Consider the following 20,369-nt stretch of genomic DNA (forward strand, 5'->3'; position numbering starts at 1 on the left):
AAGCTGGAACTCAAAGGAAAGCAGTTTGTCATTAAAATTGCTCTGTACTGCATCCCTTGCTTCACTGGAAACAACTGCACTTCTGTGGGGATGAGTGGGGAAGAGAATTTGACATATTCTGTATTTCTGTTTAATTTAAACTCCTTGCCCTGCCACACAACCCCAAACAACATCCCAGTAAAACCATTTTAATTAAGGTGAAGACAGTATCATAAAGATAACGAACACTTGGAGCTGGTTTTAGCCTGAAATCCAGTAAAATAGGACTTTACCAAGTACACAGGCTTGCTCTTGCTAGAAAGGGTCGGTATTTTCTTCAATTAATTCAAGAACAATCCTAGCGCCAAAACAAACTTTCCAAATAAAATTCTAATGTTTGAATGCTTATTATTAGAGGTATTGATGAAAACCTCACCTGTTCCTTTCAAAGGCTATCAGGCAGCTTTGTAATTGCTTCCTCCTGAAGACCCAATCGCTACAACATAAAATCATTTTTCCACAGAATGGCTACGATCCAAACACAGATCTCAGGACTTTGGAGGGACAGCTGTGTGAAAATCTCTGGAGAGCTCAATCTAAGGCCTCTTTTCGTAGGGGATTGAGAGGTGGAAGTGTCGTTAAGTAGTCTTAAAATCCTCAAAACTTAAGAATGTTTCTAACATAATTATCTTGCTATTACCACGGGGGTTTTTTGTTTATCTCTTGTTTCTTAGTTTGGACCCCTGAAACTGAATTATTTCAAAGGAAACAGAAGGAAGACAAGGACTTTAATCCTTGTTCTCTAATTGTTTACTAAAAATGAGAGCCAAGTGTAAGCTTGGCTGCTGTTGCAGCACCTCAGAATTATTGGAAGGAGGCTTCAGTAGCCAGCAAATACAGTAGAGAGCCGCAAGTGTTAAAACTCAAAATGAACTGCACCAGCTTCGATATTTAACAGCCTAGAATTGTGAAAGAGGAACAAAACCAACAGACCATCCAATGGGCAGGAGCTGCATAGATGAATCACAGCCTCAGAGTTACAGTCCTATCTTCAAAGCTGTTAGCAGGCTGAAAAATTTATGAACAGGCATTTTCAGAATGAGTTGCAACATATCTGTCCATCAGAAGCAGACATTCCCCCTGTGATTTCACTGTGCAAGTAATAAAATCCAGACTGCACTGCAAACAAAGAAGTGCAGTTCCCCCCTCAGTTGCTCTTGCCCTGAGCGCTCTGGCTGCAGAGCCTGAGAGGGTTTTGATGCTATTTTAATCTCTCCTACACCTCCAACACACACCAATTGTGCAGATCTTTCCTGTCATTTCCTATTTCAAAGCCCATTCTCTCAGAGACCTGGTCCATCCTTCAGGCACCTTCTCTGGAGGTTCCCACAAGCGTTTGGTTTGGCTCTGTGTACAGACCAGACCGAGACAGCTTGAGCACATCCACCACACTGAACTGCTGACTCAGTGCAAATGACTCCATTTCACAATTAGTCACACATGTGAGGATGTGAGATGGAAACTGAAATTTATGCCACTATGAACTCTTCTTATCTCAACCATGCTTGTGTCTAAATAAGGATTTCACCAGAGATCTACTGGCAGTGATCAGGCTTGTGGAAACAGGATGCTTTTCCAAGACAGCCGGTGGATTGGGATGGTATTGTAAGTACACAGTGAAATCCTAAAACCATTGAAGAGATTGTAGCTTCATACCACAATTATCAAAGTTCTAGCCAGAATTTCATTTTTAAAACTGAAGATAACAATACTCATGCAATCCAGGGGATAAATGCCTTTTCCTATCCTGAGCTCCTGCCACTCCTTCCCTCCAGAACATGATTTTAAGTTTTCACTTCACAGGAAAGGCAAACATTAGACACAGCACAGACCAGGCTCTGAGCTAAATAAAAAGGAATTCCCATCCAATGTTTTAGACACTAAACACTAAGACTAAAAGCCGTCAAGTACTACTCTGATTATAGCTATGTTCAGATTGTTAATAGATTTTTTTGTTTCATTTACATACATTTCTTTGGATTTTTATCTTCCCCTCCTTCTGTACAATCATGGCTTCTATCATAAAAAAGGGGAAAAAATAACACACCACAAACATTTCTCTAACTGAGCCATCTGTGTAACAACACCACTTGCTGGTAGCTGTTTTACTTAAACCCTGAACATCAAGAGTCAGATTTGATGTGAAAAATCCAAAAGGCATTTAAAAGAACAAACTATAAATATACAAACTTCTACATTTTAGAATACATTAAACAAAAAAGGATTGAAAAGGACATAAAAAAGGACTTTCACCAAATCTGGTAAAAATCAAAGTTACATGTTTCATTCTTTCTATACCATTTTTCCCCTCAAAACTCACAGGAAAGCAGACATTTTGACTAGGGCATTTGCTTTTAAAATAATTCAAAATGCACCTTTCAAGATCTGAATTTACTACCCTAAAGTCATTTGAGCAGTGTATTTTCACAGATGCTTCCTTCAGACAAATTACAACATATTGGTACCAAAGCTGCTGCTCCATATCTGACTCTGGAGATTAACAGCTGCAAAGTCTGCTGCTTGTACAAACAGAGAAGCTGCTGTTCCACAAAAGACTTTCTGCTTGAAAACCTCAATTCCTATTTCTCCAGAGAAACTTACAACATGATGAAGCAAGCCATTTCTGAGGATATTAAAATTTCCTAGCTTCAACAGTAGCAACATGAACAAGTGAACTGAATTACACTGCATGGCTTTGTACCCTGCATTTCCCATGCTGAGGGTTTGACTGGCACATGCTCTACAAAAGGTAATTACACATTTGTAAAACAAAGCAAACACACTTTGAGTAAGTACAACAAACTGCTTCATATGGCATCATATAGATGCTGACACACATTATTCACAGGCTAGAACATGGAGCAAGTCTTCAGAGCTTAAAAAAAGGTAATTTCCAAGTAAAAATATCACTTTTAAAGTTTTTTGATCTGAAAACTCTACTTAGAGATACTTCCTCAGCACAGAGACATCACACCTGTCTCAACACTGCTTTTAGGTCCCCGTTTCCCAGCTCTCAAGTGTAAAAAATTAAGGTGCCAGTGGATACAATAAGCAAGCGTTCTTCTCTAAAGCACCTGTAACAGCTTGGCTGAAGCTTCTTAATACAATTAAACTCAAGACAGACACTTGGCTTGAAAATTTGCAGCCCAGGTAGCTAAGGGACACAGCAGCTGGGCAACTGGGAACAGGCTCTTGTGACAGGACTCCATCTGAAGTGCTGCTGCCTAATGAATTAGTCCCATGTGTAGCAATAAAGAATTTAAAAGCAGATGACCACTATGTAAATATAGAACATTACTAAGCCACTTCTTCCAAAGACAGCTTGTAAAATTACAGACCTAAACTGCAGTATGAACATGAGACAAATATGCTAATTTTCATACTTTCAGAAGAAGTAAGGTGAGCATCAACTGACACATTATGCCACCTGAGGGGTGGTAATGCAAAGAAATTCAGTCATATGGAGCTTATAAATAATTTTAACCAACATTTTAGGCATCATTACTAAGGCTCAGACTGAACATTTAAATATTAAATTGCTGTAGCAGGATTTTGGACAGCAACACACAGAGGGGCTGAAAAAGTAAGCAAGGGGTCATCTCCTATCACTTCACCCAAGGAAGTCCCCAGCACAACTTCCCTTTGGCAGCTTCATCTCACTGCATCCAATGCTTGGATTTCCAGTTACTCAGCGTGAGAGCACACCCCTCCAACACTTTTACAATCCAGTTACTGGAAAGATCTAACAGCAACTATTGCTTCACTTGCAGATCCTTCCTGAGTGCAAACAGAAAGCTGTTGATGCACTCACTTTGCCTTTTCTAAAGCCCAACACTCCAAAAACAACATGTGAAGCTCTCTGCTTCGAGCTACCCTTCAGTAACTCCAAAAGTTGTTTCCTAGCCAAAGCTCCACAGCTGCAACATCCAAACTGGATCCACAAGTGATTCTCCCTAGGAGAAGACAAGAGGAAACAGCAAGGTGGGAGACTTGACAACACACATGTCCTCAACCCTCACAATCAAAGCAAACCACACTTGAAGTCCACAGTCTCTAGGGAACAGCAGCCTAATGTTGTCCCCAGTCAGCAATAACTATGGAAAGTGGCTGCAGTGCCTCTCAAGCCTACTGGGAAACCACCTTCTGTCCTTAAGTTTATTCTGCATCCCTTTTTTCAGGGAAACTGGAATACCTGTCATGGAAGTCCTAGCTGGTTCCCTATAGTTAACTTACACATTAGTGCTAGTCAGACACTGAATTAGAAATAGAGTTACAAAACAGATAAACCAAGATTCCTCATCCAGTCAACCTTTTTCTTTTTCCAAAGCTGTTACAGCAGGAACTGCTAGGAACACAGGAGGAAACAAAAAATCCTGACAAGGATTTCAATAGGAAAAGGATAAAACAAACAAACCAACCCCACAAACAGCAAAGTGTGATTATTTGGAGTCTCCAAGTTATACCATCACCAGCCACAGTCCTATTGGATACTCTGGGCTAACGTGGGGCATGTGGCTGGATACAAACCTCTGCTAGCAGCATTCAGGAAGAACTAAAAATCAAACAATGCAACAGCCACAGAAGCCTACAATAAAGTGAAACTAAACTGATAAAAAGGGAAATTAATTCAGCTCTGTTTCCCCAATAATACAATCAACCCCTCTTATCTTTGATGAATGTGTCCCAGGATATGCCAAAGTGCACAGCACCACGACCCTTGGTCTCTGCTTGACACAAGTCACCATTCAAGGCACAAGATATGCTGCTACCCCAGTGTGTGCAACAGACTGTCCAAACCCACACAACACAGCCAGGCCAACTGCTGTACTTGCTGCTTTTGAGAGTACACACTCCAGATTCTCACTGTAAACCTGACACAAAACCACAAAATGACCAATCACATGAGGTTCCAGATGAAAGACTTCCCAGCTTGCTGCCACCAAAGCAAGAGATCACATGCCAATAAACAGCTGAAAAAACACCAACATTTATCAGAATATGAACTATCCCACACAAGTTATTTAACAGAAAGTCATACAACAGGGAAAACTGAAGTCCCTCATGATTTTGAGGCAAAGGTCCACACTTTTTTAAAAGTCAATCTATGTCCATAAACACCACCAATATGTCAAAGGAAAGCACATTCTTCATTCCTGGCATCTAGGCCAACTGCATGGATGCAAACACAGTGGAGTTTTCCACTGAAGAAGGCTTGTGCTTCAAAGGCCACAAAATCCTCACTGTAAGACTCCAGCACAGCCTCAGCCTCCCTCACTCCCACCAAACTCCCCAAACCTGTGGAGCTGCAATCATTTATTTTAGAGTGGCCACATGGGTGAACTCAAGTTGGAAACTGCTCCTGAAACACAGCGTACTGTGAGATCTATGCAGCAACACAACCTGACAATGTTTTGGGGTTTTCTTTTTGGTTTTTTTGGTGGGTTGTTTCAGGGGGTTATTTCTTGAAGCCCTGCAGAGACTAGGAGCTAGCAGTGGGGTCAACTGCATTTACTGCTGTTGTCTAAAAGCATAGACGTGAAAAATGTCTTAGCTGCCCCTTTGAACAAGAAGGCTTTTCAGAGCAACACGCACCATTCCACTCAAGGTTTGAGAAACAGGTGGTTTCAGTAGATCGTGGTCAATTTCTCTGTTTGTTTACGGTTTTTAATAGTCTTTACTTACTGCAAATTTTTGTTTCCTTCCTAATTCAGTTTCAGTCCTATGCACTGCAGTCTTCATTAGTCAAGAACTACAATCTTGCTTTACAATAGGTCTCTGCACAGAAACTATTTTAAGTTAATGACCATGCCCATTCTCCCATTAAAGTGTTTTTTCAGTCATGGACTTAGCACTCAACATTTTTTTTATGGCACTTTGTTTCACATTATGCTCAGCAGCCCATGCAGCGCATGACATTTTGTAACCAAACAGCCAATGGCCATTGGCAGCCTTCCCCACCCCTCCCTCTCTCAATATTATTGGAACAAATAGCCTTATTTGCACAAAAAACCCTCTGCAACCTGCAAAATCAAGTTAACCCCCTTAATAATCTGTGTCAAGCAGATTTATTACAACTTTCATTACACTCAATTCATTGCTAGCCAGAATCACACAGGTACCTCAGCTTTTTTGCCAGAAATACGTATTGAAACACAGGCTGAGGATTATCAGCTGGCCAAAAGACCGGGGGTGATATTCTGGGTAAATGTTCTTACCTAGTAAAACTAGCAAAGGAAAGGAGACTTAAAATTCAGAGTAATCCTTTAGCTACTTTAAAAACAGTGTCAGTAGAATGCAGGATCAGCAGACAAAATGTTTTCATCAGCCTAGGAAGACTTCTGTAATACTCTAGAAAAAAATTATAACTTCATCTTAAAAAAAAAAGGATTTTGCATTTAAATTGTTCATTTTTTCTTCTTTAATTTGGTCTTGGACTATTTCTAACATTTTCATGGCACAGCTTTATTTTGAGCTAGAGTAATGCTCATGGCCCTCTAAACAAACAATTTGGTCACCAACTTGTGATCCCAGTGACTCCTGATAAACTCACAGCTGTTGGACTGAATATTTATACATGAAACAACTGATGTATTTCCATCTGGTCTTTATGACAAGAGGATGACTATATAAAACAGCAAATCACTCCTGCTTCCAAACCAAACTCAGGGAAGAGGAAAGGGAAACTGCTGAGCTGGACTGCCCTTGACCCATGACAAACAGACAACTCAGCTGTCACTTATGTTTTGGTCATTTGAGTAGCTGCAGAAAGTGTAGCTGAAATAAGACACCCTATTCAGCTGAAGCTCAATCTAGTCCATGGATTTTTTTCCCTTCCTGGAAAGAAATTTGGCTTGAGAAGGGGGAAGGGAGAAGGCAAGAGTATAAAGCAAATTCCCAAGAGAACAGTAAGCACATTTCCATGGATAAGATTGACTTACCAGCTGGAAAATCTAAGTTTGGATGAGGCAGTTCCAGGAGTCAAAGCTTAGATGCAGGTTTTAAACACACTCATTCTTCTTTTACATAGGGTAACTGAACACAGATAACAAAATCTGCTTCAGTCCAGAGTGCAAGAGGGGACAGAGGGAGAAAAGAAAATCCTTGTTTTGCCAGATGGCTTATACTGGGACCACAGGAGGATTCAGGAAGGCCAAGGTTAGAAAATAAAGCAAAAAATGACATTGGCAATGACTGATACACTGTTTTGTTGGAGGGGGGAGGAATGAGGATATTTCCTGAACAGGTAAGAAGCAAGAACAATTACTATTCCCACACAGGAACAAGAGAAACAAAAGATACCATTTCCCTGAATATTACTGCCGGAGAAGATAAGGACAGAAGTCAAAGGGAAAGTGGAAAATAGTTCTCCACATCATCAACCAACTCATTCTTTCCATTCTAAATTCCAATGCCAACTTCCTCAGATTTCATCCCCCCCTTAAGTGACAAATTATAGTTAAAACATTGCTACATTCACAGCCTGCTGCTTTTTAACTGCAGTCATCCACACCGACTCAGTTAAGGCTTATCACTTGCGTCATTACCTGCTAGCTATCAGCTCTTTATTTCAAACCTTACACTTACCCAAACCATGCGGTTTGTTGCAAAAAGTGATCAAGACCAGAAGTTGAGCAATACACGGTTTTGGACATGCTACAACAGCACAATCGCACATCACCATCATACTTCAGAAATTCGGTATTATCTTATAAGCTGCCACATTAGAAGCCACAACTGTTTTCTGGCAGAGGTCAAACCACTGCAGAAGTGCAGCAAACAAACCTTGAGCTGAACAATTCAGAACACAAACCAGCAATCTGCAGTAATAGTAAATACCAGAGCCCTCCACAGAAGAATTTTAGGAGTTATTTTGCTGATGTTGGAAGTACAGCCAGCTGCTTTAGCACAGCTGATCCTGGCTCACTTCCTTTGGTTAGCCCAACCTAATCTAAAGCTACTTAAGCTTTCTTCACAAAACTGAACCATTTCTCTGCTTCACCACTTGACATAATCACTGTTTGCAATAGTGTTAGTTCTCCTGTATTCCAGTTTATCACCCATTTGCAATCCATAACCCTATCACTCACAGGTTAGAATTTAAGGGTGCCTTCTCCCAGAGGCCAACAAATAATGGATTGTTACAGTACAGGTTTATCAGGCAGAAACCATTTATAGCTTGGGTATGCTGGGAATTTTCCCAAAATCTCTACATTTGGAGCACAAGACTATAAAGTTTTTCTCACTCTTGTTCAACTCCACACTTCAAACCAATTCAGCTACGAATTTTAGAAACTGACCCAGAAAACCTTCTGGAGCACTTAGTCATCTACCCACTAACTAGGCCACAGATGCTGGTTTGGGATAGATGGCTCTCCAGCACCAAAACATTTCTTTCAAATACTTAAATTATGAGCTCACAGTTTTTCAAAGACAAAATATGCACATTTCACAATCTACTACAAAATGCCAAAAAACCCATAACAAATAGGAACAAAATGCTCAACCTTACAGGCTGCTGGGCTTATGCAGCTCAAAGCATGAATGCATCCATGATATGATTTTACCTGTTTGTGAAAGTTACACACATATTTAATCTGTAGAGAAAACACAAACTGATGCATATCCCCAGAAGGAGCTCACTCAATAAGAGATCACTAATCTAAGATGATAAAAGGGAAGCACTTTGGCAAACAGCAGGCAAGAAACCCACAAACTTCAGCACAAGTATTAAAATGATACTTTCATCAACTAACCATTCACAGCAACAGGAACTCTCAGAATCAATTGATAGTTTTAAACCAGCCTGGTCCTAATGAAATGTCATGTACACCCTAAGAAACAAAGTTTTTTATTGTTCCTCACCTTTGTCTTGTAAATGCTTTTTAACTCTCAAAGTTTGTTGGGAAAAAAACACTAAAGTCAACAATAAAACCAGTTTTTAGGCTTTCCAACACAAATCAAACTTTAATTCTGCTAGGTTTTCTGTGACTCACCCAACTTTTAGAAATAAGTTTCCATACTGGACGGCAGGAAGAACACCACTTTTTTTTTTTAACCAAAGTCCTAAAGTAAAAATCAAGGCAGCTGGCTATTTTTCCTCTCTGAAGTGTTATCATACCATTAGTCACATTCAGTCACACTGAAATGCTGGAAGGAAACCTGAGTGTTAAAGACAATTTGTGACAGATCTTCAGGTATAGAACACACACAATACTCTAGGGTGCTACTGCACTCAAGTCTTCAGCAGCAACCTTGAGGCTCTTCATTTTCTTGATTTGGTTCCTGAGGGTAAATACTGAACCTTTCAGGTATGTTCAGCCTTGTAGAAAAAGATCAGCAAAAGAAATCATACCATCACCTAACTGACTCACAGTTGCCATCAAGAGGCAAAACATTTCAAATTCAAACACCCAGTGTAATTCACCACCAACCCTCCTGGCACAAATAACCTAAAATACATTTCTGCTTTTGAGTCTGCAGAAAGAAGCTCAAGCTGCACATAAAGGAAGTAGAGAAAGCCACAGGAAGAAAAAAAAAATTCTAAAACTAAACTTCAAGTCTTATTTTTGTATCAGACAGTTCTGTTTTCTCTCCCCTTTCAGCATATTCTTCCTGGCAAACCAAACAACTGACTAAGCCCCAAATCATGATAAATGCAAACAAAAAGCCTGCCCTCAAAGGCCATTCTACATACTGTCAATCTCTACTTGTCTACATCCAGAGGGAACAATATTCTAAAAAAAGGGAAAAAAAATAACTTCTCAGACACTATTTCTTACAGTAGGATATTTATCCAAATGAACTGCTTCAAGAACTCTCTAACTCAAGTTTAGCCTCATAATGACATTTCTAATTTAAGGAGGACTTGTAGACTGAGCTCAAATTAGCTATTAGAAAGAACATTAACTTTATATCTTACATTTTCACATGGATAACCTACATTTCCCAAATGAAAGCATACCATAAGCAGCTGAATAATGATCAAGACAAACCAAAAATAGTTATATATGTTGGAAAACATTTGTGAGAATAAAAGTCTCATTTAAAAGAGGCAGATTTGAAAACAGACATGGTAACATTTTGTAACATTTAAGCAAAACCTGCTAATGGTTCAGAAATTGCCATTAACAGATGCATATTACATAAGCTCACATAGATTTGCAGATCCTTAAGATATTATCAGCCTGGATTGCTAAAGCTTTTAATAGGAATATTTGGGGGTTATTGTTTGCATGTCGTTAGTCTATCAGAATATTAGGGACAGAAGCAGTCAAAATACATTCAGGCTGGGGTCACAACCTTGCCACCACCAATGAGCAGAGGAGAAGCAAGTCACAGGTTACCCTAAGAGAGAAAAATGTCCAAGGAAAGCTGGGTAACCCCATCAACTGGGTAGTTTTAAACTATCACAAGACCACATTAACTGGCCAAAACCAGACAAAATGCACATGGCTGTTGGTATCAGCTTTGTCCTATCTTCCACTTAGCTCAGCCAAGCTGTTTCAGATTTGCCCCAGTTACATACAAAGACACTGGTATTCCTACTGTTTTCAAACTCTGCTAAGCACTGAACTCACAAGTGCGTAGTTGGGTTTTTCCATCTGCACCTTTCTGCCCCAGCCCCAAAGGCGCTATCAGAACCCTCTATCTTCATCTGATGCAGCGAAAGCAGACATGGCTGAGACATGCACTGAAAGGGGTCACCCAGAGCAGCCCCATGGAAACAATACAACTCCTAGCTCATAGCAGAGGTGGAACAAAGCTTATTTCCCACACTGGCTGCTGTGTTCCTATAGCAGGAGCAGAGCAGCTCCACACAGAGCCGCCGGGAAGGTTCTGTGGCTGAGTGCTTCTTTAACAAAGGCAACAGCATCGGAACCACTCTGGGCCATGGCTCCAAACACAGCTTGTGATGTGCATGCTAGCACAGTCCCCAAAGCTTCCTCTTTTCTCCAATCTCTCTGGTAACATCTGAGCAGTCCTGCTAACCACCCACAAAATGAGGAGACTTCAAGTGCACCACAGTGATCCTGTCCTGAGAACAGACTCCAGAGAAACGCTGCTCACCCAGATTCCCAACAGATGAACCAGGTGACTTCAGAACCATGTTCTGGGGCACACACATCATGAAGAAGAAATGGCACCACCTACATTTAAACACATCTATTCTGGTGTCATTGACACATCACTTTGAAAGCTCACAGATGTTTTAGTTACAAGGCCATCAACTATACAACATCCTTTCTAAAGGATTTCTAAGTGTATAGGCAGCATTCCCAAAGATTCTCAGACCTAAAATCACAAACTCAAATGGAGCAGCTTGTGTGATTTAGAATAAGCTACCCTTGTAAAAACTGCTTACTGCTTTAGATACATATTAATACTCACATAGCTTCTGGAAGGCTATGATATAACAACATAACACTACCAGTCCAATTTTTATCAGGCTTTTATATCCATTTCCTTTGCAAAAGAATCACCTGTGAGAATGGTAAATTATTTGTGAGCCAGGCAAAGTAAGGAAGTGCTGCTTGGAACTCCCCAAGCAAATCTTGAAGCACTTCAGAATAATCTGCATATTTGCAATATACCAGCCATCACCAGGTGAAAATGACAGGTGGGATGAAGTTCAGAAGTATGCCTAAGAACAGAATCTGAGTTTTGGTCACTGCGTTCCACCCATTACTTTATTCTGACTTTTGAGATAAGAGTACTTGCCATCACCTGTGATGAACTTGCTGCATGGATCTCCTTTTGGGTGAAGAGGAGATTGTAGCACAAACCATCATTAACACGAAGTTTATCATCTGTGGCACAGAGTTAAGGGGTGCTGTGCAGGATGTACCCACAAGACAACACAGGATGCACAGCTCCCTCTCTCAAACGTGTCCTCAAGTGAGGCACAAATTCAATCCTCGTCACCTCTCTGCTCCCCCCAGCTCTCACAAAGGGAATGAGGGCAACCAGAACCATACATTGACAAGTGTTGGTGTGACAATTTGTAAATATACTGAGGAAACTGGAAATCGAGTAGAAACAAGGATATCTGTAGTATCTTGGCCAAAAGCATTCTAAAGCTGTTTAAGGTTCAATGATTCTCAAAAGTACCTACAAGACAGTCCAGGGAATGTAAGCTGCTTCCACAAAAATATGTATGAAGCCAGGATAAAAACTGAGTCTTGTTCATTTGGACAAGAATTTAAATAACAGATTTTAGAAGATATGCAGATGGTTCATGTTAGATAAAAGCCTTCAACTACTCCAAGAAATCAATTTTCAGCACGACAAATCCTGCTGTTTAGAATACAAACTGTTCCAAGTGTACTGGAAGAGCGTTTCTCCAAGTGTGGTGTACATACATCATGATCTAGTTAAAACCACAGTATCATTATTTGAAGTTTTAAGAGTCAAAACCAGTAACTTCCTACCATCTGCTATTAAAAATTAACACCACCAACAACCAAACCCACAAACACATGCTAAGTCAAGAGAAAGTCCTATGCCAAGCTGCAGGAGCACTGCAAATTTACATGATATTTATTACCTTTCTTATAACTTAAATGTTACACCCATCATGTAGACTGACAAACTGAACAGGAAAACACTTAACTTTTATTTCAACTCAACCACAATTTGAAAGAAGCAAATAGTAATCTCAAGAAAAGGTTGATAATCTTTACAGGAAATGCATGACAGGAAGCATCAAGACTGCCACTGCTTGGCACCAGCTTTGTCACATGCAGCATGGAGAACCTGGGTGTCAGTCAGAGCTGGGATGTTTAACAAGCTGCTGCATGAAACAAAGCCAACAAAGACAAAATAACAAAAAGAACATGTGGCCCAGAGGGATGTTGCTAACCAAAAGGGATTGAAAACGGCACTGTACCGTGCACTGCATCCATGGAGACTACCACAGATCTATTACTGCTTGTTTTATTTATTACTCTGCTCTCAAAGGACTCTCTATACAGGATGTCTCCAGGGAGCTTTTATCAGGTGGGGTTTTTTTCCCTTACAAAGTAAGACTATAGACCTGGTACTTTTCCTCAGCCCTCTAAAGTTTTGTTATGAAGCTAAGTGTTTTAAACCACAACAGCCCAAAACAAATCTCATTTAAGAGATTTAATTCTTCACCTCTCAAACCCACACAAAACTGACAAATAAGAGCCTGTTTATTTCCATCAGAAATGCTGCATTTTCAGAACGTACTTATCCGATTATATTTATTGCCTCACAAGCAGCCGGTTACAAATTGAACCACAGCCATCTCCAAAAGTGATATCCCTTTGAGGTAAGATTATTTTCCTAAGTAGAGGTCTCCTAACAGCTGCAGCTCCAGAATGTACTTCAAAAGCTCCCTTCTCTCTTTCAGGGTCACCTTTGTGGAGTCTGAGGGAGCCTGACCAGTGTTTATACTTCTGCAGGTAATTAGTCTGGCTCCTTTCCCATGTCATTTATCAAGTTGTCAATTGTATCAATTACAGCACAAACACTCAAGAATATGGCTGGGTTTTCATCTTTAGCTAAAGGAGAAGCTTTCACATCAGACATCTGAAGGCAGTAAGTACCAGTAATTTGTTCTGCCCTATGACATAGAAAGCCAGCAAAAATTTAGACTTTACTGCACAAAATTTCAAGTTCCCTGCACACACACACTTGGAAATCCAGCATCCTGAAAGTGCCATAAGCCCGTTGTACACTTACAGTTTTACAGCTTTTACTTTCAGCATTTTGCAATTTTCAGAGCTGAAAACAGAAGATATAATAAGGACAGCATGATGTTGGCAGATTGTCACATACCTTGATTAATCTACATTTGTGACAATGACACAGCTGTCCCAGAAGCAGTCCCAAACAGGAGGCACACTGCTGCTGCAGCCACATAACTACTCTCACCAACTAGTAAAACATTATAAACACTGATGGGAGCTACAGGGTAGGCATGGGAGTCAGCATGCTACATTAGACTTGGCCTTGATCTTCCAGTTAAAGTCTCAGAAAATGTATTTTTAAATAATCAGAATTAAACCACAGTCAGAGCTTTCAAAGAATGTGTATTTGTTCCAGGATATTGACTATTTCTCCAGAGCTAACAGAATGTAATTGTTTTCCAACAGTGCTTGACAGATGAATTCCAGGTTCACACTCCTGAGCTTCCTCTCACTGCAGAAAGGTCTAGATCTGGTTTTCCATTTTGCTTTAATGTAGCTACATGATTGTGCATCTTTGCAGTCAGGACTCCTAGTGAGCAATATGCAACCAGCTTTTTAAAAAGGGAAAAAAAAAAAAAAGACTACAGGATGCCACAGTTATGTGATACAAGACCTTTTTTGGTTGTCAGACTCGAATGCGCAACTTCTGAAACATTCTCAGCTCTGCCAGTCCAGAAAGAATGGAGAATTTTAAGAATTATACATTGACTTCAGCAAGCTGATATTTATCATGGTAAGTCTGCAGTTGAGTCTATACTCCAGAGTACAGAAACTGCATTCCATTGTTGTCTGCTGACCTAAAAACCACCATTAAATATAGCTTTAAGACCACGAGATAAAAAAAGGCATCGTTAAATCTGAAGTGTCACTAAAAGCAAAGCTATACATCACATCCAAGCTACTTCCTGCACTGTGAGTTTCAAGTTAACATTGTTAGACTCAGAAAAATTCTGACAGATGGAAATATTATTTAGTGCCTCGCTGTTTCCTGCTACAAAGTGTCAGCTGCATTATCATTTTCACCAGAGTGCACTATAGAATCTCATGGTTCACATCCAGTTCTGGCATTATGCTTGGTCCCAGCTGATTTTTCATTGCTATTTCCTATGTAAGAAAAATCCATTTGTAAGCTGGAGTGTTTGTACACTACACTTGGTTTGTAGTTAGACATCTGCTAGAGAACTGCACCAATTTATTACTCAATGATTTATAACTGAAGGTAACCAAATTCACAGTCAAGCTTTCCCTCAAAGCAGTAATGAGTACAACAAACTCCATGCACCACCTTCACCTGTCCAACTCGTTTCTTACCCCTGGAGACTGTGCTGCTCAGGGGGAGCCCTCTGGTTCCTTCTCAATCCTTGAGCAGCTCACGTGTTGAGCAGAATAACCTGACACCACACTGAAGGCAGAGCAGGAATGGCAAAGCCATGTATCAGCAAGGTGAACTCATGAACCAGGTGCTGACTGCCCAGCCACCCCTCAGTCAGAGAACACGAGGGACAGGAGGGACACAGCTCACACCAGAACGTGTTTTCAACCACTGCAAACACCTTCACAGAACCAGTTCATAGATGGTGTTTCTTTAAGAGAACACACCAGAGCCCAGATAAAAGAGGGAAGTCTTCAGATGCCTGACAAATACACAGTTCAAAAGAGCCCCATTTACCTCCACATCATCAAGCACGTTCCTATTTGAAAAGTTACTAATTTGAATAACCCAGAGTAATAACTCTAGACAGAAGATTTTGCAGTCCAGCAAGTGACTGCACCAATCTGTACTGCTCAGTAAATCAGCAGTTAAATTACAGTCTTGATTTAAAACCACTCACAGGGGCTCAGAGGGATGACACAACAGCACTCAGATTTGGCTTTTGCAGCCAACTGTGTGACTTGCTGCTTCTGGCATATGAGTATTACTTTGCAAACTCAGAGCACCAGGGGAAGGCATCACATCTCAGCCACAACGTCACCTGAACTGGACAGAGGTGACAAACTCACTGCTCAAACGTAACTTAAAAAGAACACTTTTGTCAATGTCCACCTACTTAAAAGCCCTTTAATTAGCAACCCTAACGACTATTTTAGTCAATTTATGAGATGTGCTAATGACAACAGTAGGAGGCACACTTGACTCAGAATAACTAGAGCTGAGATGAATACATACAAAGGGAATAAAAGCATTTGAAGGCCAACACTACCCTAACAATTTCCTTGCAGCAACTGAAGCTGAGCACAGGCATGAAGCAATAGCTGCTGAGCTCTTCACAGCAGGGCAGGTATTTCACATTTAAACACCTGCACACAGTATTTTAAAATAAGTTCAGCTACAATTTGCTTCATATGGACAGGTCACAAGGTGAACTAGGATAGTCCAACAGTCACACCTCTGTTGGGTTTTTGTTACATTCAACAAAATTGATTCATCTTCCACAGATCCAGAAAAATGAAGAGTCTTGGCCAGGACCTCAGCTTGCTGGAGATACTAAGAACACCAGTAGGCCACCCAGTCAACTTCAGCTCTTCCCCCTTCTACTTCCTCCACAGTTCAATTTATCAAGCAGAAGGGACAGTTCAATTACAAGGCAATTCAAGAGCTTGAGGACATGAGCAATATCCTCCACAGTTTCACTAACTTGGGAACACAAGCTGCATTTCATATTTCATAAACAGCATCTAAACTTCCTTTGAAAGGAAGCATAGTCATAGTCTCAGGTTTTGATCTTCATTGCTATAGAGCACATGCAAAAAAAAAAAAAAAACATAGTTGCATTATTCAGAATTTAAGTCATTCTGCCAGACACCAACACAAAATCTTCAGCAGTGCTATTTAGAAGACTCTGGGGAGGTGGGACACCTCAGATGCCTACGCAGGAATATAAAGAAAAACTGCTATTGTTGAGGAACATTATTTCAAGATAATTAAAAGCAACCATCAGTTAGTTATGGTTACTGTAACACAGCATGGAAAAGAAATCATTAATGTTTCCCTAATAAAGTAATTATGCTTTGAAGGTTCACCAGTCCTCAACCCATGGCATCCTAAAAAACCAGTAACATCTGAGTTTCAGTTCATCTTTGTGAATGCAGATTTCATTTTGATACAAATCATGCATAACAAATACCAACCCATCAACAATTGCATTTTCCTATATAAGGGGATATACCCACCATCCCAATAAATAGCAAGTTCCTCCTTCTCTTCCTAGTCACAAACAATAAAACAGGACTTAAAATATTCTACTAGCTGTAGAGTCTAGCTCCTTCAGCAAATACTTTTAAAAGCTATAAAATGAACATTCCCGTCTTAAACTCATCACTTTGTATTGTCTCCTGAGAGGAAGAACACAGCCTTTGGAATCAGACTGAACTTAACCCACAAGGCACTTCTGCAATGCAGTTCCCCTCTGAGCAATACATCAAGCATTTCCCCCTTGCAAACACTTCCATTCATGCTTTTTGCAACTTGTCTATTCCAATACTACTCATTCAATTCACCAATCAAGTGAAGGGCCAGCAACATGCCCTTTAAAAATGAGCTTCTTCAGTAAATTCCTTCAAAGGTAGTGATTCTTCACACGGTTTGTCCACATGGTACTGATGAAGATTAAGACACTTCAAGAGACAACATTAGTGAAAAGCAACTGACGCCAAGCTGAGGTTAGCTTCTGATCAGTAAGTGTAAAGATTAAAACACAGAGATTAAAGTCACAGAGCTCGAAAATTGAAAAGATTAAAATTTCAAATAAAAGTCGTATAATTTTGATGGGTTATTAATCTCCTCACAGTTCAAATTGCACGAGTAAACCTTCAGCAGAGCCCAGCACTTGATCATTTCACTTTTAATTTAAAATCAATGCTGAAACAGACCACCACAGCAAGTATGCAGCTAGCTAGGAGGAGCAGGGCATGCAGAAGGGTGACAAAGAAAAGTGGAAGCTTTCTTCCACAGTTAGCAAGCACAGAGTAACGGCAATAACATAACAAACCAAGATACTGGCAGAATGCTTGAGCAACCATCCAAAAGCAAACATGAATATAAATTAAGAAATCTTTTAATAAATTCCCTCAGCTTGACTGGAACAAATATATAAGTGCTTTTGAGAAAGTTCTGGTGCAGTTACTGCAATCAATCATTTGTGAGCGAGCCACTGACTGCTTAAAAACCCTACAAAGAGTTTTGGGATTTTCACCCAGTGCTCTTTTATCTGCCCTAAATTGGATGGGAACACAAACAATAATAAAGACATACTACATGAGCCCTTCTACAAACTGCACCAAAACCCAACACTAAAAAACAAACACTAAACCTTTTACCTTAACTCTGAGGCTTTGAAAACAAACCAGAACACCAGGTATTTGTTCCTGGTACTCCAAGCTCTTCCCACTTCTTTTCAGGTTGTTGCACAGCAACCTGCGTCTGTTACACAAGCTCTGACTCGCAGGGAACACTAAGGGTGTTCTTGCCATCCTCGGACTGGGCTCCTACACAGCTCTGACTCTACTCGCTCTAGAAACTCGATCAAAGAGCAGCCTCTTAGCCCAGTTTAATCCACCAGTCATCTAGAAAGGCTAAACTTTAGGGCGTTTTCTAAAGCTTCAGAAAGAAGATCGTTTCTTTCTTTCCTTGTCCCTGTTAACAAGCATGAACCCTGGAAGTTGGAATGAAAAATACAGCTTTGCAAAACTAAATGGTGTGATACACTACATGACTTGTGTGTATTCTACAGTTATCTATCCCACAAGAATCCTATGCCACTACCTATGAAATGTCCGTGAAATTATCGTTTTCACATTTTTTCCTAAGAAAAGCACCTAAAAAAAATTCTGAAAAATTAAGGGTAGTTAAAGTCAAGTCAACATTCACTTACACGTCTCCCTCACCCTCCCTGAAGCTGCACCGAAGTGATTTTACAATCCTCCAAGCTACCTTTTGGAGGCATAAAATGCAAGACGCTATACGAAACAGAACTGTAGCACATTTTGTGATGATAAAGCTAAAAGACACTTCAGAGAACGCAGTAATTAAAATAATTAAAAGGCAAACTGACTCTCTGGAAAGGATGCAGCTTTCTTCCAAAGGACTGCCTCAGGTAAGGTCTGCAGTTCCTTCCGAATTAAGTAGACCTCGAGCTGATAGGTTTTACCCCCTTCGAGCACAATGACTAGCACCTGGGAGAGTGACTGCGCTGTGATAATTCACATTTTTTACTTATTTTACCTGTAGCTCGCACCAGGCAACTTCCACAGTGGTTTCAGTATCCAGTCCTTTATAGACAGTTTTGAAAGAGCCTCTTCCAATCTCGATGTCAAACTTCAGGAAGCGGCCATCCGGGGAGATGCCCACCGCCTTGGTCTCAAGCTCTTCGATGTCTTCCTGCTGCGTCCTCCGCTCCTCAAATTCCCGGCTGGCAGCTGACAGGCTGCCGGCGGCGCTGGTAGGGGGTAGCGCAGCTGCCTCATCCCCCTCCTCCTCCTCCTTGGGCAGCAGCGGGGCGGCATCCTTGGCGGCCGGGGGCTCCTCGGCAGCCGGTCCTTCCAACGGGAGCGGGGCGGGAGGCGGCGGCCGCGAGTCGGCCTCGGTGGCGGCCGCAGGGGCGTACGGGGCCCGGCCGGTCCCCTCGGGAGGGAACACCGAGGGAGCCGCGCTGCCTCCCGAGACAGGGGCCGAGGGCGCTGCGGGCTGCAAGCTGGGCAGCTCCAAGGCCGTGGCGTTGGAGTCGCAGATCACGCTCCGGCGGAAGAAGCGGTGCTCGGTGGCTGCCGCCCCTCGGCTGTCCTTGTCCATGGTGTGGCGGCGGCGCCGGTACTCCTCGCTGCGGCCTCCGCTCCCCGGCCCGCCGCCCGCTCCACCGGCGCCGGAGGCTCCGTGCTCGGCGGCTCCCAGCCTGTCTCCGACGGAGCTGTCCGAGCTGGAGCCGTTCTTGGGCGGCGGCGGCGGCGGCACCAGGAAGCGGGGGCTCGGGGGGCCGCTGCCGGTGGTGCCCCCCGACATGGTGCCCCGGGGGAGCGCGGCTGCGGCGGGGCGGCGGCGGGAGGCGAGACAAGGGCCGGTCACTGAGCGGGGAGCGCGCCCGGCCGCGGCTGCCGTTGCAGCTGCAACAGAGGAGGGTCCCAAGGGCTCCTCGCGGCGGAGCTGGGAGGTTGGGCCGGCGGGGTGGATCCCCGGTCAGCGTCTGCATCCATCCTGCAGCGGGGAGCCGGGCAGCGGGGCCGACATGGAGCACCGGGAGCGGACGCGGGGCGCCGGGTCGGAGTGGGGGACGGCGAGGGAAGGGAAAGCCCGAGCACCGGGGAGGCCCCCGAGCGGGGAGACGCCGGTGCCTCGCCGGCCGCAGTTAGTGCCGGCGATGGAGAGCGAGCGGGGCCGGCCCGGGTGCGGGGAGGGGAGGGAAAGGGGCCGGGACGCGAGGAGGGAGCGGGGCGCAGGCCCGCACGCCAAGAAAGCCGCCGCGCTCAGTCACTCGCTCCGAGCGGCAGAGGCCCGGGCAGGCCCAGGGCAGGGAAAGGGGTCCCGGGGGCTCAGCCCCGCCTCACCGGGTCGCCCATGGCGGCCGCGGCCTCTCCACCGCCCGGCAGGCGCAGCCACCGCCCGCGCGGCCGGGCCGCGCTCTCTCC

At 42.6% G+C, this 20,369-nt stretch overlaps 1 protein-coding gene across 13 annotated transcripts in view; it reads right to left on the reverse strand.

Moving 5' to 3' along the window:
- Positions 1 to 19,895, reverse strand: part of WNK1 (WNK lysine deficient protein kinase 1) — a 96,394-nt gene extending 76,499 nt beyond the window's left edge. For 12 of the 13 annotated variants that reach the window (XM_058853008.1, XM_058853006.1, XM_058853010.1 and 9 more), the window contains exon 1: positions 18,973 to 19,895. In XM_058853008.1, coding sequence (XP_058708991.1) covers positions 18,973 to 19,746 — 774 coding nt within the window. In that variant the 5' untranslated portion in view covers positions 19,747 to 19,895. The remainder of the gene's footprint in view (positions 1 to 18,972) is intronic. The other variant, XM_058853009.1, reaches the window with a different exon arrangement.
- Positions 19,896 to 20,369: the final 474 nt, after the last annotated feature.

This window comes from Poecile atricapillus, chromosome 18 (genome assembly GCF_030490865.1).
Source record: "Poecile atricapillus isolate bPoeAtr1 chromosome 18, bPoeAtr1.hap1, whole genome shotgun sequence".
Lineage (NCBI taxonomy): Eukaryota > Metazoa > Chordata > Aves > Passeriformes > Paridae > Poecile > Poecile atricapillus.